Source organism: Scedosporium apiospermum, assembly GCF_000732125.1.
Source record: "Scedosporium apiospermum strain IHEM 14462 chromosome Unknown SEQ_SAPIO_0176, whole genome shotgun sequence".
NCBI lineage: Eukaryota > Fungi > Ascomycota > Sordariomycetes > Microascales > Microascaceae > Scedosporium > Scedosporium apiospermum.
This window is the reverse complement of record NW_015971877.1, coordinates 158,605-184,950: the sequence shown is the minus strand read 5'-3', so window position 1 is coordinate 184,950 and position 26,346 is coordinate 158,605. Positions and strand designations below refer to the sequence as shown.

Here is a 26,346-nt window from a genome sequence, read left to right as displayed (position 1 = left end):
CTCTCCCATCCCCAGATATTGGCTTGCGGGCAGCCCGCATCATTCGGGATGGATATTACACATTGCAGCCTACAGCAAGGAAGGTGCACACATTGGCGAGGGGCGTATACAAGCTTCACAACATCCCATGTACGCGGGCTCGTATAAAAGGGTCAGCTGGGGAGTGGAAGAGGGAGATGGCCAGATCATAGAGCGAGGGGGAGACATGGAGAGGGCGCAGTTCCGGTCCATATCCCTCTCTTCTATGTATTCTGCCTCGACATTCTTCATCGCGCTGCTGAGGCATGAGGTCCAGAGAAGAGGGAAGAGAACTCTATCTTGACAAACGTCGTTTTGATTGTTTTGCATCTCGGTTGTTATATTTAAACCGGAGCTTTATCAAGGCCGCTTTCCACAGTGTGTACCATAGTCCTCGATGCTATACATCATCTGTTGTCAAAGGCTAACCTACCTAGCCGCAGGAATATAAACAAAGGGGGGATGGGGAGGGGGGATCACTCCGGCGTGAGATTTGGCGAGCAAGCGAGCCAAGCGGAGGAAAAGAGAGAAAACAGCAGGAGATTATAGACTGGGGAGGGATGGGTGACGCTCGAAGAGAAATGCTTCCCGACTCGATGAACTCGGCTCAGGCCTGTGTCGCCGCTGCTTTGTCTACTTGTCTACTGTCTCGAGCCAATCTTGTATCCAATTGTGTCGAGCAGAAGTAGCAAGCAAGGACAGCAGCGGGGGCAGATGTAGAAACAGAAGCGAAAGCAGAAGTATGCAACGCCTCGTCAAGCAGACAAAGGACGGCAATGATGCACAGCGGATTTGAAAGGGACGGCAAAGGGGGAAGCGAGTGGCCCCTCATGTGTGAAGGGATATAGTAACATATTACCCGAGGATAACTTCAAAAATTCCGGGGCGAGTCGGCAGATTACAAAGGAGAGAAGGAGACTCCGGGTTTAGTCTTCATTCCTGCTTGTCTTGCAGGCCCTTTCCGGTCTTAGTATACTCGCTCGCCTTTACTTCGTAGTTGTATGTCGCGCTGGATTATTTTTCATACTGGTATTATAGAGATGGAAAAAGGTGAGGGATCTGAGGTCATTTTGCATCCCCAGAAAAAGAGGAAGAAGGCTGCGTGCAGTGGGGATTGATGCATATGTGAGATAAGGTGTGCAGGCGCGGGAGTGGGAGTAGCCTGGTTTTGATGTGATGACTTGCTTGCAGACTGCTGGAGATGAACCTCATCTCTGGGGCAATTGATAGCTTCAATGTTCCATTCTGAGACTTTCCACCTTCGTTGCAGCGAAGCGAAGCGAGTCTAGCGCTGGTGCTGGTGCTGGCGATGATATCATTTGTAATTGATGGAAGGAGCGAAGGAGATGGACTTGGATCGATGACGAAGTCGTTGAATTTGTCAGCTTTCGCAATCGCAGTTGCCGTGTAATTGTTAGTTCGCAACGACGAACGACGAGCTTCACGATCATGGCCGATATAAAGCGCACACGAACCTGAAGACCCCTTCATCACAAACAAACAGTAAAATATCTAGCTCAGCTCAATCCAAATTCATCTCACCTCAATTCACATTTTCAGACTCCAGAGTTCTCACTCTCTCACTATGAAGGCTATCGGTATAACCCCTCTCGCCTACTCAACCCCTCATCCCCTCAGCCCAGAATAACTAACTCGAGCTCCATAGACATCAAAGGCGGCTCCGGCCCCCTCGAATCCCTCTTCATCAACTCAGACACCCCCACCCCCGTCCCAGCAAAAGGCCAGGCCCTCGTCCGCGTCAAGGCCTTCGGCATCAACCGCATGGACATCCTCCAACGCAACGGCCGGTATCCCGTGCCCCTTCAGGCCCCCGCAACCCTCGGCGTCGAGTTCAGCGGCGTGGTGCATTCTCTCGGACCCCGGGATGAGGCGCACGAGGATTCCGGCCGCCATAGGTTCGAGGTCGGCGATGAGGTGTTCGGCTTGGCGTATGGCGGTGCTTATGCCGAGTATATCGCCGTGAGCACTGGGATGTTGCTTAGGAAGCCGAGGAGTATGTCTTGGGAGGTGGCGGCTGGGATCCCGGAGGTGAGGCCTCTCGTTTCTTTTTCTCTCCTCTCTTTTCATTTTCTTTCCCCCTTTTTGCCAATCTTAATTCGGAATAGAGGCTGACGAACTCTCAGACCTGGATCACCGCAACCCAAGCCCTCACCCTCATAAGTGAATTCTCGGAGGGTAAATCCATCCTCTGGCATGCTGGCGCCTCCGGCGTCTCCACAGCCGGCATCCAACTCTCCCGCCGCCTCGGCGCCTCCCAAATCTTCGCCACCGCCGGCTCCCCCGAAAAGACCGCCTACATCCAGTCCTCGCTCGGCGCGACGGCGGCTTTCAACTACCGCACCGAGGACTGGGTCCAGGGCGTGCGGGACGTCACGGGCGGCAAGGGCGTCGACGTCGTTGTTGACTTCGTGGGGGCGGATTACTTCCAGAAGAACATCGACGTCGTGGCGAGGGATGGGAGGATTGTCTTGTTGGCGTTGTTGAGCGGCGGGAAGATTGAGGGGGGCGTGGATATCGCGGCTGTGTTGTATAAGAGGGTTAGGATTGAGGGGAGTACGCTGAGGAGTAGGGATGAGGAGTATCAGAGGAGGTTAAGGGATGCGTTGGAGGAGTATATCCCTGATTTTGAGGAGGGTAAGTTGAAGGTCGTTATTGATACGGTTTTGCCGTGGGACCAGATCCAGGAAGCGCATCGGATTATGGAAGGGAATAAGAACAAGGGTAAGATTGTGTGCACCATACCGTGGGAGTAAAAGAAGGTTGGGTCTGTCGTCTAGATATTTCAAGGATTCAATGCATCGCCTAGAGGTTTATCACCTCGTTGGCGAGGAAGAAAAAAAACTGTCGTACAATCCGAGCGTGTTATGGACAGAGGAGAGAGGGCGAGTGAGCGAAGAGACGAAAAGAGAAGGGAAAAAAAAGGACATACGGAACTGATCAGCCCCCCGATCACGCCGTGACACCCGGAATCCATATATGCGAACCTAGAATACATGAGGGAGTCCAGGCCTTCATTAATCTCGTAACACATCCACCCCAAGTCATCCTCCCCCAAGTCAGCAAGACGAGCATGTGCATGAAACTGCTCTCTCATTACAAAAAAAGAAACCTCATTCCGCATTCCAATCCCAAGCCAAATACTGCCTCCCGGTCCCGCTTAATCTCCTCCCCGCCCCCTATAGTTACCCATCTTCTCAATAGAGCTCATAATACCACTCCGGGGTCTCGGAAGGCCCCCTCCAATGCCGTTACTCCTGGTCCGCTCATGCACCGCAGAGCGTCCAATCTTCGACTCTGCTGCAGCATATGATCCGGGAGCTCTCAGTCCTGACTTCGTAGCACTCCTCGGTCCCTCGGGCATAGACATCCTCTTGGAAGCTGGTGTCCTGAGGACTGAAGGGATCGTGCCCCTCGATGCCGGCCTCGCCGGTGCCGGTGCCGGCGCCGCGTGATGGTTCTCATGCGCGGGTGGAGGAGCAGGAGCAGGAGTAGGAGCCACAAAGGTCTGCTGCATGGCCATGAGCTCCTCGGCGACCTGCACGAGTTCACCCTTCTCGACGCGTTCCTGCTCGAGCAGCTGGCGTAGTTCCGAGTTATCCATCTTCACCGTCGACACGACGGCCTCCAGCTTCTCAATCTCGGCCTCGAGCTCCTTGATCTGTGCAGAGTCCCTGGCCAGCTGCGCCTTGCGCTCCTCATCGAGGGCGACCTGGCCCGGGTCGACGCGTGTCATCGTGGCGTCGCGGCCGAGGCGGAGCTTCTCGTTATCATCGGCGAGCTCCTCGATCCTGACCTCGAGCTCGCGGACGCGCTTCTCCCACCTGTTCTCGTAGCTCTTCTTCAGCGCAGCCACCTTGGTCTCGTGCTTGCTCTTGTACAGAGCGTGGAGCTCGCGCGCCACCCTCTCGACGGCGATCTCGACCTCCTTAGCCGTGGACGTACCGTTGATGTGAGTCTTTTCGCCCGCCGCCGCTCGTTCCCTCTCCTCCGTGGCCTTGCCGGCCTTCATGCCCGCGATTTTGCTCTCGGCCTCTTGAGCCATCATTTCAGCAGCCTCGCGTCGCTTCTCGCTCTCGTCCAGCTTAATCTCAAGCTCCTCCCTCTCCCGCTGATTCAGCACAATCTCATCCTTGACCTTCCTGAGCACCGTTTCCATCTCGCGGCCTCTCTTCTCCCATCCGTCCTTCTCGGCGGAGAGGTGCACCCTCATCGACCGCTCCTCGCGTAACTGCTCCATGCTCTCGCCGGCTCGGCGCTCGGCATCAGCCACCGCCGTCTTGAGGGATTGCACTTCGGCTTCCTTGCCGCTAAGCGTCGCCTTGAGACTGCTGATTTCCGAAAGGAAATTGGACTTGAGGCTCTCGAGCTCACGGGGCGTGATGCTGGGGATGCTGCGCGGCGTGGGCATGGGCGGGATATCGAAATCGATGAGATTTACCGAGGAGCGGGCGGGGGTCGTCGGGTCGGCGAGGTTGGGTGTTGTGCGCGACGGTGGGAGGGTTCCCGCATGGGTGGGCGTCTTTTGTGGGAAGCGGAGCTGTTCGGTGAATTCCATGAGGAGATTTGTCGTGTTGCCGGATTCCGGTATGGTCGCAGGGGGGTTGGCGCGGGGCGTACGGGCGTTTGCTCGCGGAGTGGCCTCTCCCATCAGGGATTGCCTCATGGGGCTATTATGCAGGTTCGCGAACATGGTCATGTTGGGAACGGCGGAAAATGTGCTAAAGGTGCTGATCATCGTGTCGTCCGGGCCGGCAGGTTCGTCGTGGAATTCATGTATGGTAGCCGTGGCGCCGGATCCGAAATTCACGGTATTGTCATCATCGTCTTCGACGGGGCTGTCATCATCATCCTCAAATATCTGAATGGCCCTCTGCAGACCGGCATTCTCCCTCAAGGCCTCGTCAATGGTCAATGTCCTCTCCTGAACTACGGGCTTTGGCGTGGCCTCGACATGGGCACCGGGTACGCTAACCCTGATGGGAAACCTCTTGACAGGCGAGAGCACCTTCCTAGGGCTCCTCACCGACGCCGCTGAAATTACGGGTGCAGTGACCGCAGTGGCAGGGGAATTTCCCGAATCGGGTGTGGAGACGGAGTCGGGCGTTGCGGTCTTCGATCTCGCCTCGGTGAGGATCTTGAGGGGGGACAGCTCGGTTCCTGAAAGTACGCGCGAATGGCGCGCCGTCTTGTTGGGCGAAGGGGACATGATGTTTTCCTTGTTGGAGGGGTAGGAGAAGGAGGAAGAGGAGGAGGAGGAGGAGGCGTCGTCGTGGACGTTGAGGATGTTGACCAAACCTGGAATTTCTGAGCCAATTGACGACCCCTGGATGTGGTGGTTGGTGTTGGCGTTGGCGTGAGACGCCTCGATGGTTGTGGTTGTGGAGGCCGTCACCTCGTAATTCGAACTGTAGACGGCGGTGTGGCGCTGACTCGTCGAATGCTGCTGCTCCTGGTGATGTTGTTGTTGTTGCTGTGATGCTGCAATGTTGAGAAGCGAGTCTTTTGCCGGAGATAGCGGAGTGGCCATTGATGCCATTAGTGAGTTAATGGAAGCGGTGGTTATCAATTGTGTGTTGTGCGGCCCTGACGGTTTTAAAGGGGGAAAACTCAAATTGTCCTAGGGACTGGATGAAATGCAACAGGGATATTGATGGATCGATCTACGCTTAAAGCAGACGGTCAAAAAAAAAAAAGGGAGAGAAGAACGGAAAGGGAGAAGAAAAGGATCGGTGATCAAATTCGAACCCCTTTGGATCTTCGTTGGTGGAGGCTTTAAGTTTGGCGTGTCGAGACTTGGGATATTAGTTTGGAACTAATATTTTGGAGGTGGAGTGATGTTTATTATATCTTGTTCTCGTTCTGTTTCTTTTTCTTTTCTGGACTGTCAAGGAGAAACGATGACGATGATGGGTGATTGGCGATGGCTGATGGCTGATGGGTCGCCGTTGCCATGTCGAAGTCCACAGTACGACAAAGTACATAGTTACTTGCTGCTTGTGGACACATACTTGCATGGATCAATCCAATCCGAGAAGGAGCGCTGGATCAATTGGGCCCTCGACGAATTGAGTTCGAGCTTTCCGCGCCGTTTGGCGTGTTGGCGTAGCAACCTTGACTACTGAACCCCACATCGCCGTGGTAATCGCGAAGTACAGTTGTACCTGTCTGACGAAGCAGTGTACACGACGAAGCCTTCATCAGCAGCGAGAACGTCTGGCATCAACTGGCCAGAGTCAGGGGCATGCATGCTCCGAAACGAAACGGTCCAGGGCCGGGACCAGAGTCTAAGACCCTGAAATTTAACGGTAAGTGGAGCATCAATCACCGAAGTTCGCTTGAATGAGATCACTACGAAGTATTAATTACTTCGTACAATTGAAGAATTTCCCAACATGCTTATTTCTGCGGTTGAATTGTCGTGCTGTGTGTGCTCTTGGAAACTAGAATTCCGTAAAACAAGCGACCTGGCAATGCGAGGATTAACTGCGAAGAGTAGCTGACGTTTGTTCATGCCGTTAAGCTCGACATTTCGCCAACGAGTGCTCATCAGCTCATTCGCCCTTATGGCCAAGCGGTAAGGCGTTTCACTCGTACTAGCGATATGAAAAGATCCTCGGTTCAAATCCGAGTGAGGGCATCGTTTTTTTTGTTCCCTTTCTTTTTCTTTTCCCTCTTTCCTTTTTTTCTCCCTTCTTTTTTTCGGTCTCTGCTAGCTAACTAACATCTATTCTTGTCCGTCGTGCGGTGTCACTGGCATTAGCCGTTAGCTGGAGTGTGCTCTAGAGATGCGCTGAAGTCAACGCATAAACGTCATCATATTGAAGATACAGAGAGGTTAAGTGCGTTGAGCAGAGTAAGAACAGCCGTTCTGCAATCAATGATACTAATGGGCATAAATGGGACTTCAGCCTCGCCGGATCTGCACATCATTTAGTGCCTATCCTCAACTCCTAGGGCGCTGGTAACATACGGAGCCTGCAACATGGCCTTCACTGAGATAGAAATCGAGTAGTTGTACAAGTGCGAAGTACTCGGAAGCATTTGTTCATACAATCTCATCGTTTTCGCCTGTTGCTCTGAATGCTCAAAGCCAGTAACCCTATGAATGGGAACAGTAGACAGGGGGTTAGAAGACTAGGTTGTATACCCGACCTCTCTCCTAAGAATCAAGGCAATAGAAAACCTACAACTATTACTTTACGAAGTAGCTGCAAAGGGTGAACGAGAATCTTTTGGGAAAACGGGAACTATTCAAACTAGGTCAAGGATGCGGTGTTTTCAGAAGATGGAAGGAAGGCGGGTTATTCTCCGTATTGTTTGACATGGAAAGGCCAGGTAAAATCGAAGGGGTACGGCTCAAAAGGTCACGAGCAGCATAACGAAATCGTTTCATTTGCATCTGGGTATCTGATTTTGGAGAAATTCAACCTCCAAAATTTCAATAGGGGCTTGACTTTCTGCTCTGCTGTAATGTGAGGTGCTGAAGCCGTCCTCGCCGTTGGCTCAGTCTCTGCTTCCCTCTGTTGATGAACGCGTTGGATCGGCGAATTCGGCCTAGATCTCGTTGAATCTCTTCTCGGTCCAGTCGAACACGTTGTCGTACTTGAACCCTTCGGCGAGGAATAGGCGGCTGAAAAGCTGACGAAGATATGCATAGTCAGGTTCATCCTCGAAGCGTAAAGATCGTGCGTAGTTGATGAACGTGGCGAATTCGACCTCTCCTGGCAATCCTTCGCAGAGCTCTTCCCCAGAGAGGCCCATCTTCTTGTCTCTAATCATGCCTTCCCCATCCCCATCTTCATCTAGCTTAGCCTCCATACCCTGCCACGGCAAGGAGCCTCGCAAAAAATACAACAACGTGTATCCAAGGGACTCTAAATCATCCCCCCAAGACTGTTCTTCGTTGAATTAGTAAAGAGGCGGGAATCGCGCTTGATGTAATGCATACCTTTTCCATTATGATTGTTAATACTCGCATAACGTCTGGTGCCATACAATATCCAAAGTCTGTTCTTTCGATGCAACTCTGCCAGGCTAAACTCCTTGGCCAGGCCGAAGTCAATCGTGTACAATGTATTGCCTTGCTGACCGACGCCCATGACAAAGTTTTCCGGCTTGATGTCCCGGTAAAGAAAGCCCTTGGAGTGGATGTATTCAATCCGAGAGATGGCCTGATCAGCAATGAGGAGGACAGTCTTGAGTGAGAACTTCCGTCCGCAGTAGTTGAACAGATCCTCTAGCGATGGACCAAGAAGTTCGTGAGCTAGCACGTAGTATTTACACTCCTCTCCAAACCAAAAAAATCGTGGTATCCCTACTCCCCCGGCCAGCGCCTTGTAGGTCTCCGCCTCACTCCTGAGTATTTCTGGACCTTCACTGATGTGTGAGAGCTTTAGAGCTACTCCTCGCCGGTTTGGTTATCGATTCCTGAGTCCTAGTGAGCTTTGGTTCAGTTGCTAGATCTGGGGAAGCGCACCGGAATATACAAGGCCGCCGCCTCCCTCGCCGATTTTGCGGTCAACGCGGTATCTATCATTGATGATGATGTCCTGGAAGAAGGATCAGAATATGGCTGTCTTAGCCTAGAGGGAGCAGCAGTTTCGCACCTTCATATTGGACAATGTTAGGCAGTTGTGGTAAAATGAACAAAAACGTAGAGGGCGAGAACTTGTAAGAAGGAGGGAGTTAATCCCAAGCTTGCTCTCGCTGCTGGCAGACAAGGACAATTATATCCTCAGAACTGGATCCATCAGCTGTGACACGCGCCTTTGGCAGGCCATTCCATTGCATCTTACCTCAGCTTCAGCTAAATTTGGAAAATTCTTGGTCGGAGTCGGCTCGAAGCTTCCCATATCTGTGAACGGGTCAGAGGTGCATGCATTCCAGCAAGCATGGCATACAAAGGTACATTCCAGATTCCCACATTCTCAGACTGAGGCCTGCAGTGCTAGGATGGCTTCCAATACTCTTTGAATACCCCTCGAACTTCTCTCCTCTTGGATTCTTTCTACGCGATGACACTCATAAAGAGACCGCAGAAACGAAAGACACCCTACGCCGAGGATGATCGAGCAGTAAAGAAACAACGCACTAACGAGACCGTTCTAGGCGACCATACATCGGAGGGGAAGAGACTTGTTGCCAACGAACCATCTCGGACGAGAAAGAAATCCAATTCGCCAGATGACTACCACCCACCCCCAGCGTTCTGGGATGGGCTATCGAAGGTTTGGCTCGAGCTGGGTGCCTTGATATAGAACTCGACCGTCGAAACAACGAACGCCCTGCTTCAGAGGTCACAAAGGCTGAACTTTATATCCCAAGAATCTTGCTCAATTCTCAAGAAACGGCGCCCCAGATCTCCGTCATCTTCCAGGGGCAAGTACTCTAGGTCTTCCACATTGGTGTGCCCAACTAATTAATTTGATCAGTATGTCGATCCAACGGCCGTTTCCCAAGTAGCGAATGCTAGCCACTCTTCTGCGTCGCAAAGTTTGCTGACGGAGTCAACACATTCGACGAGAATTTCCTCTAAGTCCAGGGAATCGTCTATATACGATAACCATCTCGACCAGCCCCTCACCGACCAGCAACCGCGCCCTTATGAGTCTCTAGATCATCCTAGCCGTCTAGCCTCTCGAGATGTCGATGATGACCTTCAGCGACGTATTGGCGAACATGATGGCGAAGAGAGTGCTATTCCCTGGTGTTTGTCCACAGGAGATAATTCCCCACGAGCGGCGCCGAGAAACTGTAGCACCTAACCCTAATAACCTTTTTGCGTCGAGTTTCATGTTGAGTTTCAAGCGAACGTCTCTTTTCTCCCTTTGGACGAAGGGCTGTATGAATCGTTTGACTTGGGGTTGCACGATTAAGCCCTGGGGTGGAAACACCAGGGAACGATATTTAAGATTCCTGGTGAGCCTCCCGGAATGGGACAGGTTGCTATTACTGGTAACGCATTGTATCTAAGACTGTAGAGATATCAACTAGGAAACTGAATTATTTACACCTCATCCTCCAAGAACTTCAAAAAGTGACAAGCTAAGCCATACCTTAAGTAGTCAAAGATACTCAAGGGGATGGCGGTATTGTCGTGGCTAGAAGTCTCGTCGGTTCTGACGACGGTCAGTACTGTAATTCACAAGTAATATTAATAAAGTTATGATAAGAAAAGATGATCGCATTCTCGATCTACATGTTGTGGTGGGAACTGCCGTCCCTGAAGTATTACCCGGTCGGTTGTGGCGACGGACAGTTCTTCTTCCCTCTTCTCTGGCCCACCATCGTGAGTTCTGGTGGTGGTGGGTTCTGGCGGTTACAAAAAACAGACAGATCTACTGGTAGTGGCCTTCGCGGCCGAATGGTAACTCGGATTGAGAATGGGAGGAGAATGAGGTCTGGAGTTTTGTGGGCATGTCCTCTCGGTAGCAATTGAAGCACATCATTCAATTTACTTTCAGTCCTGTACAGAGCTCACTTACGATGCCCCGACACTAAGCTTGCTATTCAAAATTCATCAATTCAAAAGCTATACGTGAGTAAACACACTCTAACTACAACTTCGCCCTCAGCTCCACAGGACGATGACTCGCCCCCTTCACGGCGAAATACTCCTTAACCTTCGCCTTCGCAACCTCCACAACCGCCGCGTCCTCCACGGTCGACGGCACGGTCACAGGCTTATCAACCTCCCCATGCACCGCGTTCTCCACCAAGTCCCTCAGCACACGCCTCAGCGTCTTGCCCGATCGCGTCTTGGGAATCATGCCCCTGCCCTGGATGATGCCGCCGAGCGTGGCGATGGCGCCCACCTGGGTGCGGACGAGGTTCTGGATCTCGGCGATGAGCTTCTTGTCGGGCACAGCGGCGGTGGGGTGGTCGGATGTGAGCAGCGTCACGAAGGCGAAGGGGAGCTGGCCCTTGAGCTCGTCGGGGATGCCGACGACGCAGGCCTCTGCTACGAGGGGATGGTTGGTGATGGCTTGCTCGATGCTTCCTGTGAACATAATATTGTTAGACTTGGTCTTGGTCTGGTGTAGTAGAGAGAGAGAGGTAACTTACCGCTAGACAGTCGATGAGCACTGACGTTCAAAACGTCGTCATTCCTGGCCATAACGTGAACATAACCCTCGTGATCAATCCATCCCGCATCACCCGTATCAAGCCACTGGCCATTAAACCGCTTCAGGTAGCCATTGTAAAACCTGTCCTCATCCTGCCACAGCGTCCTGAAACCAGTCGGCGCCAACGGCAGAGCAAGAACAATGTTGCCCATCTCACCCCGAGGAACCTCCTTGCCATGGTCGTCCACAATCCTGACGTCGAATCCAGGCATGGCTTTACCCGCGCTGCCGGGTCGGATCTTGGGAGGCGCGTGACCCCTCTCCTTCGTCTTTCTATCCTTGCCGGCGTGGGGGACAAGAGCTCGTCCCGTAATAGGCGAGCCAACTTCCGTCGACCACCAGTTGTCAACGACGTGGGAGTCAATGGCGCCGTGCTTCTCCAACAAATCCTGGTACATGGAGATGAGGGCGGGTTCGGACCGCTCGCCAGCGAGGAAAAGGGCCTTGAGGGTCCTGAGGCCGCCACGCTTGCCGATGCGGTCGATTTGCTTGTTCTCGGGATCCTCACGCTTGATGGCGCGAAGGGCCGTCGGGGCCGTGAACATGGTGGTTACTTTGTATTCCTCGACAATGCGCCAGAAGGCAGCTGCATCTGGCGTTCCGACGGGCTTGCCCTCGTAGAGGACCGTCGCAGCTCCAGTAAGGAGCGGGCCATATAGAATGTACTATATATGTGCGTGTAAGTGGTTTGTTCCATCTACAATCCCAAGGATGGAATTAAATGATTTCCAAAAACTTACCGAGTGGCCGACAATCCAGCCGATGTCGCTGGCAGTGAATGACACACATCCCGGACCATGGATGTGGAACAGATAGCTGATGGAAAGATGCAGCCCGACGGCGTGGCCTCCAGCATCTCTCAAAACACCCTTCGGCGAGCCAGTCGTTCCGCTGGTGTGGATAATGTAGATGGGATCCGTACTCTTCACCGGTACACAGTCCGCCTTGACACCCCTCGCTTTGGCGTCCTTAACCAGGGTAGCCCAGTCCCTCTCTCCCAGCTGCTCGTTCACCTGTGGCCAGGCCAGTTGGCGGCGCTGCCACACAAGAGTCCTGCTCGGCTTGTGCTTAGACTGCCTGAGGGCCTCTTCTACCAAGGGCTTGTAAGGGATGGGGGGCTTGGTTCCGTCGATTCCGCAGGATGATGTAAGGATCACGACGGGTGCTGAGGCGTCGATGCGCTGAGCAAGGGCGTTGGAAGCAAAGCCACCGAATACGACGGCGTGAATGGCACCGAGACGGTTAATAGCTAGGATACCAATTATGGCGGCCGGAATCATAGGCACTGCAATCGGAATTTAGCATTTTATTCATTCACATTTTCAGGTGTATAAGCCGCCGGCGGCCTCTCCTAGCACACATCTCTTCAGGGCAAACCCCCGCTAGCTCAGAATCGGGGAAAATGGGATTAAGGGTATACCGTATTGATATGGGGGGAGACATACTGTAAACAAGAACAACATCACCACGCTTCACCCCTTGCTCCCTCAGCACACCGGCCAGAGTCTCGACCTCGTAAAGCAGCTCCGCATAGGTGATGGTCTGCTTGGTGGCGGTCACGGGGCTATCGTAGTAGATGGCTGGCGCGCTCCCGTGACCGTCGTGCACGTGGCGGTCAACGCAGTTGAAGCAGGTGGAGATCTCTCCATCCGGGAACCAAGTCCAGGTATCGTGGGTGACGCCGGATTTGAGCTTCTTCTCGGAAATCTCCAGGATGGAGGTGGGCTTCTTGTGCCAGTGGAGGTGATCGGCCTGGTGAGCCCAGAAGGTCTTGGGGTCGTTGAGAGAATGATGCAGGACCTCGTCCTGGAGATGATGCAAGTCTGCGCCACCAGCCATGGCTACGGTTGTAGAGACGAACGTCCTTCTTTGGACTGAAATCACCGCGTCAATTTGAAACTCTCTGGCACGACCGCCAAGATTCTTCGATTGGGGCAAGGGTTGTGGTTGTGTTCCGGAGCGATGAATTGGCCAGCTGAGACGGGGTGCTCTTCTATTGATATATGTTGACTGGAGCGACCGAGTCAGCGCGAACCTGGGAACTTTCGTCATCGCCATTTCAGTTCATTCCAGTCAACCGTGCCGTGGATCTGGGAACGGCGTGGACTTGAGACCGACTTCGCCCTTAGGTTCTTTCCCTCGCGCTTTCCCCAACTTCCGTTTCCCCGCACGCCGTAGTTGCACACTTTCACGTTGTTAAGTCACTTCGTCACTTCGTACAACTAGTGTAGTTTTTGTAGTTCACAAAGGCAATTCGCAAACTCGCTGTACTTTTGCTGACCAAATTTCTAATAATAATTCGTGCTCCGTCACAAGATTTTTAGGACGGTCTTGGGTAGAAAAGAGATAAGCGGCTTCTCCGCCCTTCTCCGCTCCCCCGGATTTCCTGATTCAGCCCCGCGCTTTTCCCGCTTTCTATTTGCCGAGGGCGGTCGGCCCACGTCCGGCTGCGATCGAAGCAAGACTCACCCCACTCCAGAGGTCCGGGCGATGCCGCGATGTGGTGTTATCGTTATCACCCTGATCTGCGGTCTGGACCCTTATTTTTTTGTTTTCTTTATTTCCTTTTATTTATTTTTTTCCGCTTTACTTTTTGGTTTTATTATTCTTTTTGCTATTCGCATAATGGTGATTTCTTAGCTCTTTGCGGACGGTGACTCATTTTCAATTGGTGGGTCTTTTTCGAGAAATACGTAGTTACAGAGTGGAGGGGAGGGGACTTTCAGGCCCTCCCTCCAGCTGGGTTAGCTGCCTCAGTCTAGTGTAGTCGACCATCAATTGATCCATTGGAACGAACATAGGGTATCAATTCGTCCCAGACAACTCTTGCCACAAGCTTATAAGCTCGAAGTGAAGAAAAACATACTTGTAGAGCCCCAATTGGCCTATTCCAGCTGAGCGGTGCTCCCTTATTCAATATAGAAAGCTTTACGCCCCTCGTGGCGGTCCGGCACTAACACCAAGACCCTTCGACCCTTCGACCCTCAAGTGTCTCCATTGTCGCAATTAGTTGTCCCCACTCTACGGTACTTGCTAGCAGCCGCGGAGACTCGAACCTTGTAAAAGTATAAGAGCCGGAGGTGGGTCTATCCAGGTGTCCGAAGAGAGGCTCAGATATTGGGTCGCAGGCCAGGAGACATAACCGAGGAAGCAACTCCTATCCCTCTCAACATGTGCCTGGCGTCCCCTGGCCCAAGGGTGCCAGCTAGCATTACTTTCGGCTATTGTTTGTCCCTGTCCACCTTAGCACCTCTGCAGGTTCTCCCGGAATAGGAAGTCAGACCTGGCGAAAACGGCGAATCCTGTGGCAGCAGGCAGGTGTGCGCGAGTTTCGTGGGCGCTGGTTGCGCCTCCGAAACGCATTAGCGCTGGAACCCGGGAAAAATGTAAGCCAAGCCCTCGTTGGCTTTGGCCAGTCCATGGCTTTTGCGCCCCATGTGAGCCATGAGCGTTTGAAGAAAACACCCGGCATCATCCCTGCCGCCGGTAGTTATCCGTGGAACCGGTAATAGTTGACCTTGGCTGCAGACCGGTAGTCCAGGTCCTGAGCCGTACGACCGGAATGCAGCCTCGTAGTTGGCCGCAGTTCATTGTCTTTGCGCCAGCCTTGCGGCCCGCCGACCCGACTTTGATGCCTAACAGGGATCGAAGCGCCACATGACGTCTGCCCGTGTTATCGATGGCGATAGAAGAACCAAAAAAAAAAAAAAAAAAAAAAAAAAAAAAAAGAGTCCTTCCTCCAGTCTCTGCGCAAATTACCCTGATCCAACATGATTTCAAAGTCAAACATAAAAGGACGTGGTTCAGCTGACGTTCCCGTGGCATTCCTTCGACTTCGGCCGGGAGAGATCGGCAGACTGTCTCCGCGATTTTGAATAATTGCACCAATTCCCATGTGACTCTCTATTTGTCGGTTGTCGTCGAGCCAGCTTTCTACCATGGTGTTATTTTCCACCTCAGTTTAGCAGTTGTCGGATCCTTCCCTTCCCTTCCCGACCTCAGAATGCTTCGTTCCGTCGTTCTTTTCCGGCCAGCTCCTGGCTTGTGGAATCCAGGAATTCTTCGGGCCATGGCTGAGGAAGGAACTCTTGTCTTATCAACCGAGCGAGAGGGACCAATTGTACTTTCAAGCGATAATACCTAGATTATGTTGGAACGAGGAGGAACTGTGGCGATAGGGATTCCTCAATACAGTCTCGGGAGGCTGGTAATGAATATACGTTAGGATATTCGTCATTTGCACAGAAACCTACAAAGCACAAGGCAAACAGCCCCTTCAACCCGAAATCGTAACACGAAATCGTAACACTCCGACTTTTACGTCGTGTTTCTTACTCCGCAGTCTGCGCTCTATATCTCGTTGCAAGACGACCAAAACTGAAGTGAAAAACAAGGGGGAATACTAATAATAATGATGATGAATGTCAAGAGCACCGGGATCGGGGCGCTCAGTATCAATTAATCCCTTGCTTCCCTGAATCTTCGAGCTGGCAATGGTTACTACCAGTGTCCCAATTTGCACGCTCCCCAGGTTCAAGCCGGGGAACATTGGGGAATTCCGTCTGGTGGCGCCGCCACAGCCGATCGGGCCAATTTAAATGATAGAAATTAGACCTTTTTTTAAGAATAAGGTTTCCTTCGTCGTTTGTTTGGGCCGGGGGTTGTTGGTTCTGTTCAAGAGGATTGTTGATTTCTTTCGTGATACTCTTGCTGAGACCTCCCTCCTTCTTCTTATTACTCCATCACAAGCAAGGGTCACAAGCCATGATTAGGTCACGTGATTGCGCGTCACTTTGGCAACCTGCCGAGGCGGATCTCGTGAAATGAAATATTGATAAAAGGAATGTGTGTCCCGTAGTAACTTGAGACAGTCGGACAAGTAATTACACGCGTTTTATTCCATTTACGAGGTATTTAGGCGACGGAAAACCCCTCTTTTCTTTCTTCAACCCAATCTTTTACGACTCTGCCTGTGTCAAGGATAACTCTCCAGCTGTGTGAGATGGGGATTGCGAACCTTCAAGTTTATCCTCGGAACTCGAATTTCAGGGAAAAAAAAGGATCTTGAACGACAGGGAGAGAAAAACAAGAAAAGAAAGGAATAGAAAATTAACATTTCTCTGTCCCTCTCGTTCCTTTCTCCATTCTTTCAACAGTTATACTACCGATACCCTCTCGATCTCACCCCCGAACACCGTATCCGAATTGAATCCAACACTGACCGCATCGACGTCGTCAACATCCCTGTTCTGGTTGACCCCTGTACGAAATCCGAAAAAAGCAAGAAGAACGAAGAAGAAATGCCGCCACCACCGCCACTACCCCTCCTCCCCCCAGGCGCAACCAAGCCCCTCCACCGCGGTGCAATTTACGACCCATGGAACAGCTCGTCAACAGGTCACCAGCGCGCCGAGTCGTCTAGCGCAGGGACACACTGGAGGGATTCGAGAAACGCGAAGCTTACGGCGCAATATGGGGGCGGTAGGGGAGGCGGTGTGAGGATGTACGATAAAGTGGGAAGAGGGTCCGAGGATTTCGTGGAAGAGATGGGCATGGCTGTGTCGAAGGCGGTGAGGATAAGGGCCGAGGTCAGTGTTGTCGATATGTTGATGAAGCCCGGGGCTATGAAGGGGACGCTATTACCTGGGGATACAAAAGGAACGGAAAATGAGGCGGACGACGAACGGTTGACTAGTATGGAAAGATTGATGCTGCGTAGGAAAGAGGAGGATGAGAGAGCCGAGAGGAAGAGGGGGATTTTTGACGGCGTCGTGATCTACGTGAATGGGAGTACCCATCCACTAATATCAGACCATAAGCTGAAGCAAGTGATTGTGGAGAATGGCGGGAGGATGTCGCTGCATCTGGGGAGGCGGCAGGTTACGCACGTCATCCTAGGACGGCCGGGAAGAGTGGGGAGCGGAGCCGGCGGCGGATTGGCAGCGGGGAAGCTTGAGAGGGAGATTAAGCGGGTCGGGGGTTGCGGGATCAAGTACGTTGGTGTTGAATGGTGAGTACCCCCTCTTTCGTTTTCTCTCTTCTCTCTCTCCCTCTCTCCTACCTCGACTTCAAGGGTTTATGCTTACTTTGCGAAAAGGGTACTGGAGAGCCTCAAGGCCGGGCGGCGGTTGCAAGAGGCACGCTTCTCGAACCTCAAGATTGCGCATTCCGGACAGCAAAGCGTGTTCGGAATATATACCAAACCGAACAAGCCGAACCCGAAGACGTGAGCCTCTAGAAGCTTCACGGCATTCCTTTCCTCGCGAATCTCCTTTTCACTACCGCCGCTCACTTTTTTTTCCAACCTTGGCTACGAAAGGGGAGCTTTTTTTTTTTTTTATTCTTGTAGCATCAGCAGCATTCTTGGTTTAGGGGAGGGATTGGGTGCATTGAGCGACGGGTTCACGCGGGATGGGGCATGGAACGGTATATTGCATGGCATTGGGAAGCGAGAGATGCGATAATGTAGCATGAATACGATTTTGTCTTTGTGATTCCGAGGTGGCGTTTTGCGTCGTCACAGGAATTTACAAATGAAATATAAAAATCTTAAGGATTTCCTCTGGGTTCATGTTGAGAAAATCATCCTTCCGGAGCTCTCCAGCTCTCTCCTGCTTCCCAAGGAGAACAGGCTGAAGTTCGCCACTGTTTTGTTCTACTACTAGGCTTGTTTCCAGCGAGGAAACATCTTTGCAAGGCCGCTTCCAAATTTTTTTTTTTTTTTTTTTTTTTTTTTTTTTTTTAGGGACAAGCCTCCTGATAACCTCCGCGAAGGCTTCGATCGCTGAAGCGGACCAACTTCGGAAGAACACGGTACAAACAGCGAACCAGGGGATGCTGAAGCCCGATCGCATGATCCAAGACGCTGGGGATAAAACTCCCATAGCCGTGGCCTGATTGTGCCTCGAACAGCAGCAGGCAGCAGCTGAGCCTAGAGCTGATTTCGAAATCTGCTCCTGCCTCGAGGAATATATTGGCTATCAGCACGTTGCCGCCTTGGAGAACGGCAGCAAGAGGCGCCCACTCATAATGGTCTTTGGTGTACATCATTGACCTTTTGAGGAGGAAGAACTGCACGAGACCCGGAAATTGCATATGCGTCGCCAGGTGCAAGGGTGTGATCTCTGGGGAAGGAGAGATATTGGTGGTAGTTCCGTGACCGATCTTGTCCAGATAGCGCAGATAGTAACTTGGGCGGTTCTCAAGGGCTCCAGTCTCCTGGTAACTTTCGCCGGGGGGGAGGGGGGGATACATGCCGGTTTCGTGGAGTATCCGTGAGTAGGAATTTCTCTTCGGTCGCTCGGAGAGGATTTTGTTTGCGAGCGATATGGCCATGACTGCTTCATCACTGGCCTGATTTTCCATCAGACGGAGATGATGGCTCTAATACACTGCCGCGTATTCCGCGAAGCGGAATACCTGGAGTTTCGTCCGGAAAGGCAGCCTCTCTACTGGATCTTCCTCGTTCCGACGCGCTTGAACCTGGTCGAAGAGATCGCGAGGCCTGCACGAGTCGGGGTCATCGCGGAGACCAGTTGTGAATGATATTCCCCTCAGCTGATCGTCAGGGTCTTCTAGAATGGGGAAGGAAAGGTAAGTGCCGCGGAGGAGAGCACTCTTGACACGGAAGTCTTTGAACGATCGTCGCGCTCGCGAATCTTACACATGTATGCCCCCGCTGTGGGATGGGCAAGTCGAACCGTGTTAGACGCCGGCTGCACGATGGTGAAGTTGGAACAGAACCCCGCAATGTCTTCTATTCGCGGAATTCTCAATGGATCAAATGCAGTGTCCCCGAGTGGTACTACGAGGATATGCTGCGACTCGTCCACTCTAAGTGGACGGGAAGCATACGCGACCCAGGATACGGCTTACACGGCTAGATTCCTCTCAAATTCTCCCTGATGCTCAATGAGCCGGAGGATGTCGTCGTATGTCGACGATAGTGCTGTGTGGAGCCCCGAGTTCGTCTCTCACATGCCTGCTAAACTTGGCCGCTTCCAATGCTTCCATATGGAGACGTACGAGAAGAAACCTGTGTTCTCCCGATATTGGCTCCGGGATGGCAAAAAGTTGTGATATCTCCATACATGCCTTGAATGGCGGCAGAGTCAAGACTTGGACAACTGAGAAGACCGAGCGCAACCCAGTCCCGGTGTTCTGGCCTAAAGATCCGCTCAAACTCAAAGTTCCAAACGCCAGGGTGCTTTCTTTCGGATATAGAGCTGCCATAGCTCACTTTTATCCTCTCTATGGGCCGAAAAGTGTCCCACCAAACGCCACCATCCATGATCACTCGGCTGCCCTTCTCGACAACCTTGCCGGCCTGCGCAATCGTACTCGCACAATAAGTTGAACCAGCCTTGGCCCCTTATCATGTTTCAGTGTTGCTGGCTGAACGCATTTGGCTGGTATAATGTAGACAGACAGGCCCATCATATTCGTCGCTCACATCCTTGGTGGTCTGGTCTGTGCCGATGCAGTCTCCACGCCGATGACAGGCTCTGAAAGGGACAAAGAGGGCGACATAGATAAAGTTATCGACATAGTATTCCTTGGTACACCTTTCAGTTTCAAGCGGGCGCGACGGACCGCTCTGGGACGTCAACTTCTGAAAGTATTCTCTGAGACGAAGGAGGAAACTATGAAGGACCTGGAAGAGCAGTCTAAAACGCTGGTCGAAATCAACAACAGGTCCGCCGACTTCGTCAAGAAACAAGATCGTTGGGGGGGGGTTCATTTCTAGAGATTGCGTGCTACTTCGAAGCACACCCTACTAAGATCATAGGCAAGAACGTGGGCTTGATCGTTGACCAGGAGTTGGCCACTCTGAATGGAATAATACCTCTTCCTATTCAGGAGGAGCACACATACATGGGAAAACTTGCAGAGGAGTTCTGAAGTGGCTTCATCAGTATTGCCGATAAGCTCCGGACCTGGATAGAGGCTTTGGACAAGAAAGGGGCGGCTGAACACGAGGTCAGTAGTTTCCCTTGCAGCAATTCTTCCTCCGTCCCCGGTACCTAACATTGATCGATGCTTTTAGGGTGCTGGGGTAAACGCAAGTTCCGTCTATTTCAACTCATCTATCGAAGGAAGCCAAGGCAACGTTGTAGGGCAGATCAATGCTACGAAGGAGCGGGCAGCGACTCTTGTCGGAAGACAGACGGTGCGTAAAGATGTGATGATGCATAGCTTAGGCCGGCCCTTAAGTCTATTACAGGTATTTTATGGCGACTCGTGTGGGGGGACAAGGTAGATCAATTGCCATGAGCATAGCACACGCTACTTTCTGGAGGAGGCTTAAGTTCGAAAAGTATCTTCTAAAGTCTTAAAAAAGAAAATGGGCGACAGAGTTTTATGAAGAGATATATTATATAAATACTCGAGAAATGGCCGGCATCACAAAAACTTATTGCTTCTTAAATTCTAAGAACGTAATTGATTGTAAAACTTTCAACTTAACTCACTTTTCCTTTCCTTTCTTTTCCGTTTCACACCGGTTCAAGAGATTTACAGGGGAAGGCTCTCATGCTTGTACTGCCTCTTCCCCTCACCCTCGCCATAATCAAGAGAAACTTGTCCTTCGCCCCGGATCTTGTACTTATAGATCGTCAAACCCTCGAGACCAACGGGGCCTCGCGAGTGAATTTTGTTGGTGCTAATACCAACTTCCGTGCCAAAACCGTAACGCATACCATCGGCGAAGCGAGTCGAGGCATTCCAGTAGACACCGGCGGAGTCAACGCTAGACATGAACTTCTCGGCCTCGTCCTTGTCCGAGGTGAGGATAGCATCAGTGTGATGAGATCCGTGAGTGTTGATGTGAAGGATGGCCTCGTCGACGGAGCCGACGGTCTTGACGGCGAGAGTGAGCGAAAGGAATTCCGTATCGTAGTCAGCGTCCTGCACATCCTGTATGCTCGACGCGAGACTGGAGTCAGCGTTGAGAAGCGCCTCTTTCGACTCTCCATCACATCGCAGCGTAACGCCCTTTTCAGCGAGACCCTTGGCAACCGCAGGAAGAACTGTAGAGAGTGCGGCGCGGTTCACAAGCAAAGTTTCCAAAGCGTTACACGCCGCGCAATAAGAAATCTTAGAATCGACAACGACCTTAACAGCCATATCGGCATCCGCCGACTCTGCAAGATAGGTAGAGCAGAGTCCATCGGCGTGGCCCAGGACGGGAATCTTGGTAGAATCCTTGATGTACCTAACGAGTTCGTTACCGCCTCGTGGGATGACAAGGTCGATGTACTGGTCGAGGGCGAGGAGCTGGGGGATGACGTCGCGGGTCGTGACGAGCTGGATGGCGCCTTTGGGGACCTTGGTCTGGTCGAGGGCGTTGGAGATGACGGTGGAGATGGCGACGAAGGAGTCGGTGGATTCCTTGCCGCCCTTGAGGATGGCGGCGTTGCCTGACTTAATGGCGAGAGAGGCAATGTTGGCGATGACTTCGGGGCGGGCCTCGAAGATGATGAGAAGGACGCCGATGGGGCAGGTTACTCGTTCGAGTGTGAGGCCATCGTCGAGCTTCGTGCGGAGGGTAATCTTGCCGACTGCATACCATGCGGAGCTCATTAGCACTACGAGGAACGGGGTGGGGAAAGAGGTGTGTGTGAAGAAGAATCTGGAATCTGAGTAAAATCATACCGGGATCGTCCAACTCCTTCACGTCACGAATGCCCTTTAACATATCGTCAAACTTGCCCGGTTTACCTAGGTCCAGCCTCGCCACTAAGCTCTGCGACAAGCTACCGCCAGCGGCAGCCTCGCGAGCCTTCTCCATATCCCGCGCGTTCGCCTCAAGAATGGCATCCTTGGAGGCGAGGAGCCCGGCATGGATAGCATCGAGAGCGGCGTTTCGATCCTCAGCCGAGAGGGTGGCTAGGGTCAGAGCTGCCGTCTTCGCCTCGAGGGCAGCCTGCGATGGATCGGCGTTTGTAAGGGACATTGTAGGATTAGTCGTCGGGAAGGAGGGGGGAGCTTTGGGAGCTTGGGGCCGTTTCGGGAGAGTTGAAAAGTGTGCTGGGGCCCCGAGGAGGGTCTAGGCAAGTCTGTCTAGCTTAAAAAGGACCTGGAGAGAACCAAGGAACTTGATCGAGGAAGGGGGCAAGTGCAAAGAGACACGCAACCAAGTCAGGGTATAGTACAGGTAGACTGATTTCTCACCTCAATGTGAGTAATTCCATACGATCAAATTCGATTTACCTGCAAATCATGGAGGGGTAGAAATTGTATGGTACCATTGTACCCTGGTGGTACTTCGTATGGAGGGGCAGCGTGGGGTACAAAAGCTCTGCTACCAACTTTACCCAAGGTACGAAGCCCTTCCGATGCCGCAGGGACATTTACCTGGAGGTCCTCTCGCCTACGAAGTATAATCCTTTTTTGGAGCACCCACATTAATACTGCCTAAAATGTGCTAAAATATGGGGATTCGAATTGACGGCCTAAACAAAGTGCAAAGTATTAATCGGCAGGCAATTCCGGGGTAGATGTCATGTCAAAGTGTAAATTTCGGGTCTGGGCCATGCGTGGGAGAAGCCTTTGAAGACTCGAGAAAATGGGAGGAATTCTCGTTCGAGTTATATCTCAACGGTCCACCCTCTTGCAAGTAAATTCTTCGCTCAGGTTCTTCTAAGACCATCTCCTGTGAAAAGCACCCGATTCCACAATAGGGTACCAGAACATAATTGGACAATGGACAGCGATAAATTGACCTATCAGGAGCATGATATTTGTGCCGATGTGATTAGTCATGATTCCGAATTCAGCGACTCCACCGTTCGGCAAAATCGGCTCCGATGTGGATCCGATAATTAACATCGTAACCGCTTCGAGTTAGACACCGCCCTTTGCCTTCGGGGGTGGGTGGGTCGCCCATGAGTGACTCGAAAATACCACCCCAGTTTTCCAGTTTTCTTCCTTCTCTGTGGGTTTGGTTTGGGGAATGCCCGGGCGAGCTTCAGTAGATCCGGCCTTTCATTGGGGATCGAAGGCCTCCCTGGAATACGGTGCTGGAAGTCTCATCCTCTCCTTCTAGATATGGTCCTCTCCCGAGTCTCGTGGTTCCGATCTCCGGCGAGATCGCCGGCACTTCGGCACATTTCAACGAAAACCGGCGCTGGGCGCGGCCAGAGACGGAAAGCCTATCGTCACCAGACTCTCGTATTGCAACATTTCAAAGGTTCTTTTTCTCTTGGATCCCGTCCATTGCCACTGTGACTGGAGGATATCCGTGCATCTAGCGGATCTGGAAAGGGTGTGATGGCTATGCTCGCCGTCAACTCTTGCATTTTTTGCGCAACTATGGCCCATGGGCGATTGTGGATTCCCTCCCCGGCCCCGCTCTCCTTCCATTGTCCCAATTATGTGGTGTATAGTTTAAGTGGTCCAGAGTCAAGCCTCGGCTTCTTGAAACTACGAAATATTAACGGAGGTTATCTCGACTTCGCAGGCGTGCACACTTTGGTCTCTCTTGTCTCTCTCTTGTCTCTCTCTCTCCCCCCTCACCGACCGAATACGCTCCTGCATCCTTGCAAGATCCGCTTTTCGCTCCGCTTCAACTGCCTGTTTGAACCATACCCAAAGATTCACGAGTCCAATCATGTTATAGCGATATCCAAAATTTTCCATCTGATCCCTACTAGTTTTCATCCTTCGGGGAAACAAACATGCTCTATATGCGATTCACATCCGCCTTTCTAACTCAACGTTAGCCAGACTGTCGTCTCGAACGAAGATACAGACAGGCTTGATCACTATTTTAGAGCTCGTCCATCCAGATAGTATGTTCTATAGCCTCGTTACATCTACAAGGCAAAGGAATGCGTCCTCCTTACTATCGCCACCCCCAGCTCTTGCACGCGCGCCTCCAATTGAAGTAATACGTGCCGTGTCTTGATTCTTCTACCCCCAGCTGCTGTCTACAATAGAGAAACACCACAAACATGGCCGACTTGCCTGACGAAAAGGGCAATTTGCCTGCCGGAGAAAAGACCCAACAGGGAGCACCAGATTCCAAGAACAGCGCAGGAAGCCGCCACTCTTCCGAGAGTACCATCCCGAAGAAGATGGGGAGCCGGAGCCGCGAAAGTCTCAGAGAGGGGGAAGCCGTGAACGACGTCAAGAGCGAACACGCGCATGACGACCACGGAGACGAGTCCCATGATGAACATGACTCCCACGATGACATGGATAGCGATGAAGATGAAGAATCGCATGCCCACTCCGACGTGGAGGATCAGCGTGTGCCGACGCGGACGTCGTCGACGCACTCGAGGCCCGTCTCCGTAATTCCCAGGTCGAAGCGCAGAGGGCTGCTTGGCAGGTTTAGTGTCATCCCCGAGGTCGATCGGCCTTACGATTACAGCAGGTCTACGAAATGGATGCTCACGGGTGTTGTTTCGATGGCGGGTGCTGTTGCGCCGTTTGGATCGAGCATCTTCTATCGTAAGTTTTTTTTTTTCTTTCTTTTTTTTTGTCGGATCCGGTATTTTGTGCTGGCTTGCTCACAGGGCTGGTGTCTTAGCTGCTCTTGGTGTAATGTCGGAAGAATTCCATACGACGCAGACCATCACCAACTTATCCATCGCCATGTACATGATCTGTAAGAGCCCCCTTCACCCCATTCTTGAATGGGCAAAGCGAGCACTAACACTAGAGCGATAAGCCATGTCAATCTTTCCCCTTTGGTGGTCCTCCTTCTCAGAAGAATTCGGCCGCCGCTCAATCTACGTCGTCACCTTCTCCCTCTTCGTCATCTTCTCCGTCCTCAGCGCCGTGAGCACAAACATCGCCATGCTCATCGTCATGCGCCTCCTAGGCGGCGGTGCCTCCGCCTCGGTCCAGGCCGTCGGAGCCGGTACCATCGCCGACATTTGGCAGGTGAGGGAGCGAGGGAAAGCCATGGGCATCTTTTATCTCGGGCCGCTGTTAGGTCCTCTCCTCGGACCCATCATCGGCGGTGCGCTCTCCCAGGATTTGGGTTGGAGGTCGACGATGTGGTTCTTGACGGGGTACGGCGGCATTATACTTGTTCTCATCATTTTCTGTCTTCCCGAAACGTTGGCAGTGAAGAACCAGCAACCTCTGAGACCGACTACGACTCGCGAGTCGACGGCGTCCTCTGTTATAAGCGTTCATGCAAAGAGGTCCGCTGACTTCCTGAGGCGCATATTCCTCAACCCCTTCCGCGTCATCGCCATGCTTAGGTTCCCTCCCATCCTCCTAACCGTCATCTGGGCGGCCGTCACCTTTGGCTCTCTCTATGTGGTTAACATCTCCATCCAAAACGCATACTCAAACCCTCCTTATTCTTTCCAAATGATCATCGTCGGTCTCTTCTACATCCCAGCTTCGGTAGGCTACATCCTCGCCTCCATCTTCGGCGGTCGGTGGATCGACTACATCATGATTCGCCAGGCGCGTAAAGCAGAGCGCTACGATTCTCGCGGGAGACTCATCTATCTCCCCGAAGAACGGTTTGCCGAGAATGCCTGGACAGCTGGGACTATGTACCCCCTTGCTCTTATTTTGTACGGCTGGACCATTCAGAAGGGCCTGCATTGGGTAGTGCCCTCTATTGGAACATTCTTCTTTGGTGTGGGATCCATGCTCGTCTTTGTAAGTTCTGCCAGCCACTTTCTCTCGGCACACGCCGAGAAAAGAAAAAAAAAAAAAAAAAAAGTCTCTTTCGCTAACTATCTTACTAACTTCCTAGGCCGTTGCGACTACCTCGCTCACAGAGTTTATGCCCAAACGTGGCTCGGAAGGTGTCGCAGTCAACAACTTTGTACGAAACATTCTCAGCTGTGTTGGCGCCATCGTCGCCGAGCCTGTCATCTCCGCTATTGGCAACGGCTGGACATTTACTATATTAGGCATCTTTAGCTTGATTCTAAGTTATATATGTATTTGGATGATGAGGACTTACTCACAGAAGTGGAGGAAGCAGATTGACGACCATCTCGACAAGACTCGAACGCGATAATGTGTTAATGGATATTCATATATGAAACCCTGAGTATGCAGTGATCGAATAATATGGGATAGAAAGGGCAGGGTCACAATGAGTATATAGATTTATATATACCCTAATCAGAGTAGATACTAAGTTGTTTTCCCTAAGTCTAGACCTCAAAGGGAACATCGAAGCCACCTCCCAATCCTCACCACT

General features: G+C 52.0%; 6 protein-coding genes and 2 pseudogenes across 6 annotated transcripts; 3 read left to right on the top strand and 5 right to left on the bottom strand.

The window, feature by feature from the left end:
* Nucleotides 1-1,603: 1,603 nt before the first annotated feature.
* Nucleotides 1,604-2,792, top strand: SAPIO_CDS10608 (Quinone oxidoreductase PIG3; the record flags this gene model as incomplete). Its single annotated transcript, XM_016784171.1, has 3 exons — nt 1,604-1,616; nt 1,685-2,067; nt 2,163-2,792. 3 exons carry the CDS (start codon nt 1,604-1,606, stop codon nt 2,790-2,792), a joined length of 1,026 nt encoding a protein of 341 aa, XP_016638411.1.
* A 404-nt stretch (nt 2,793-3,196) lies between these two features.
* On the bottom strand, nt 3,197-5,566 carry SAPIO_CDS10607 (annotated as a pseudogene; the record flags this gene model as incomplete).
* Nucleotides 5,567-7,593: 2,027 nt separating this feature from the next.
* On the bottom strand, nt 7,594-8,651 carry SAPIO_CDS10606 (uncharacterized protein; the record flags this gene model as incomplete). Its single annotated transcript, XM_016784170.1, has 4 exons — nt 7,594-7,877; nt 7,988-8,275; nt 8,516-8,588; nt 8,646-8,651. 4 exons carry the CDS (start codon nt 8,649-8,651, stop codon nt 7,594-7,596), a joined length of 651 nt encoding a protein of 216 aa, XP_016638410.1.
* Nucleotides 8,652-10,595: 1,944 nt separating this feature from the next.
* Nucleotides 10,596-13,004, bottom strand: SAPIO_CDS10605 (Acyl-CoA synthetase short-chain family member 3, mitochondrial; the record flags this gene model as incomplete). Its single annotated transcript, XM_016784169.1, has 4 exons — nt 10,596-11,038; nt 11,104-11,830; nt 11,906-12,450; nt 12,611-13,004. The coding sequence occupies 4 exons, from the start codon at nt 13,002-13,004 to the stop codon at nt 10,596-10,598; spliced, it is 2,109 nt and encodes a 702-aa protein (XP_016638409.1).
* A 3,461-nt stretch (nt 13,005-16,465) lies between these two features.
* SAPIO_CDS10604 (Uncharacterized protein) lies at nt 16,466-17,395 on the top strand (the record flags this gene model as incomplete). The annotated part of the gene is made up of 2 exons (XM_016784168.1): nt 16,466-17,175; nt 17,263-17,395. The coding sequence occupies 2 exons, from the start codon at nt 16,466-16,468 to the stop codon at nt 17,393-17,395; spliced, it is 843 nt and encodes a 280-aa protein (XP_016638408.1).
* Nucleotides 17,396-17,906: 511 nt separating this feature from the next.
* On the bottom strand, nt 17,907-18,500 carry SAPIO_CDS10603 (annotated as a pseudogene; the record flags this gene model as incomplete).
* Nucleotides 18,501-20,678: 2,178 nt separating this feature from the next.
* Nucleotides 20,679-22,119, bottom strand: SAPIO_CDS10602 (putative gamma-glutamyl phosphate reductase; the record flags this gene model as incomplete). The annotated part of the gene is made up of 2 exons (XM_016784167.1): nt 20,679-21,724; nt 21,819-22,119. The coding sequence occupies 2 exons, from the start codon at nt 22,117-22,119 to the stop codon at nt 20,679-20,681; spliced, it is 1,347 nt and encodes a 448-aa protein (XP_016638407.1).
* A 1,999-nt stretch (nt 22,120-24,118) lies between these two features.
* Nucleotides 24,119-26,160, top strand: SAPIO_CDS10601 (Major facilitator superfamily transporter multidrug resistance; the record flags this gene model as incomplete). Its single annotated transcript, XM_016784166.1, has 4 exons — nt 24,119-24,620; nt 24,700-24,777; nt 24,841-25,793; nt 25,891-26,160. 4 exons carry the CDS (start codon nt 24,119-24,121, stop codon nt 26,158-26,160), a joined length of 1,803 nt encoding a protein of 600 aa, XP_016638406.1.
* Between the last annotated feature and the right edge of the window lie 186 nt (nt 26,161-26,346).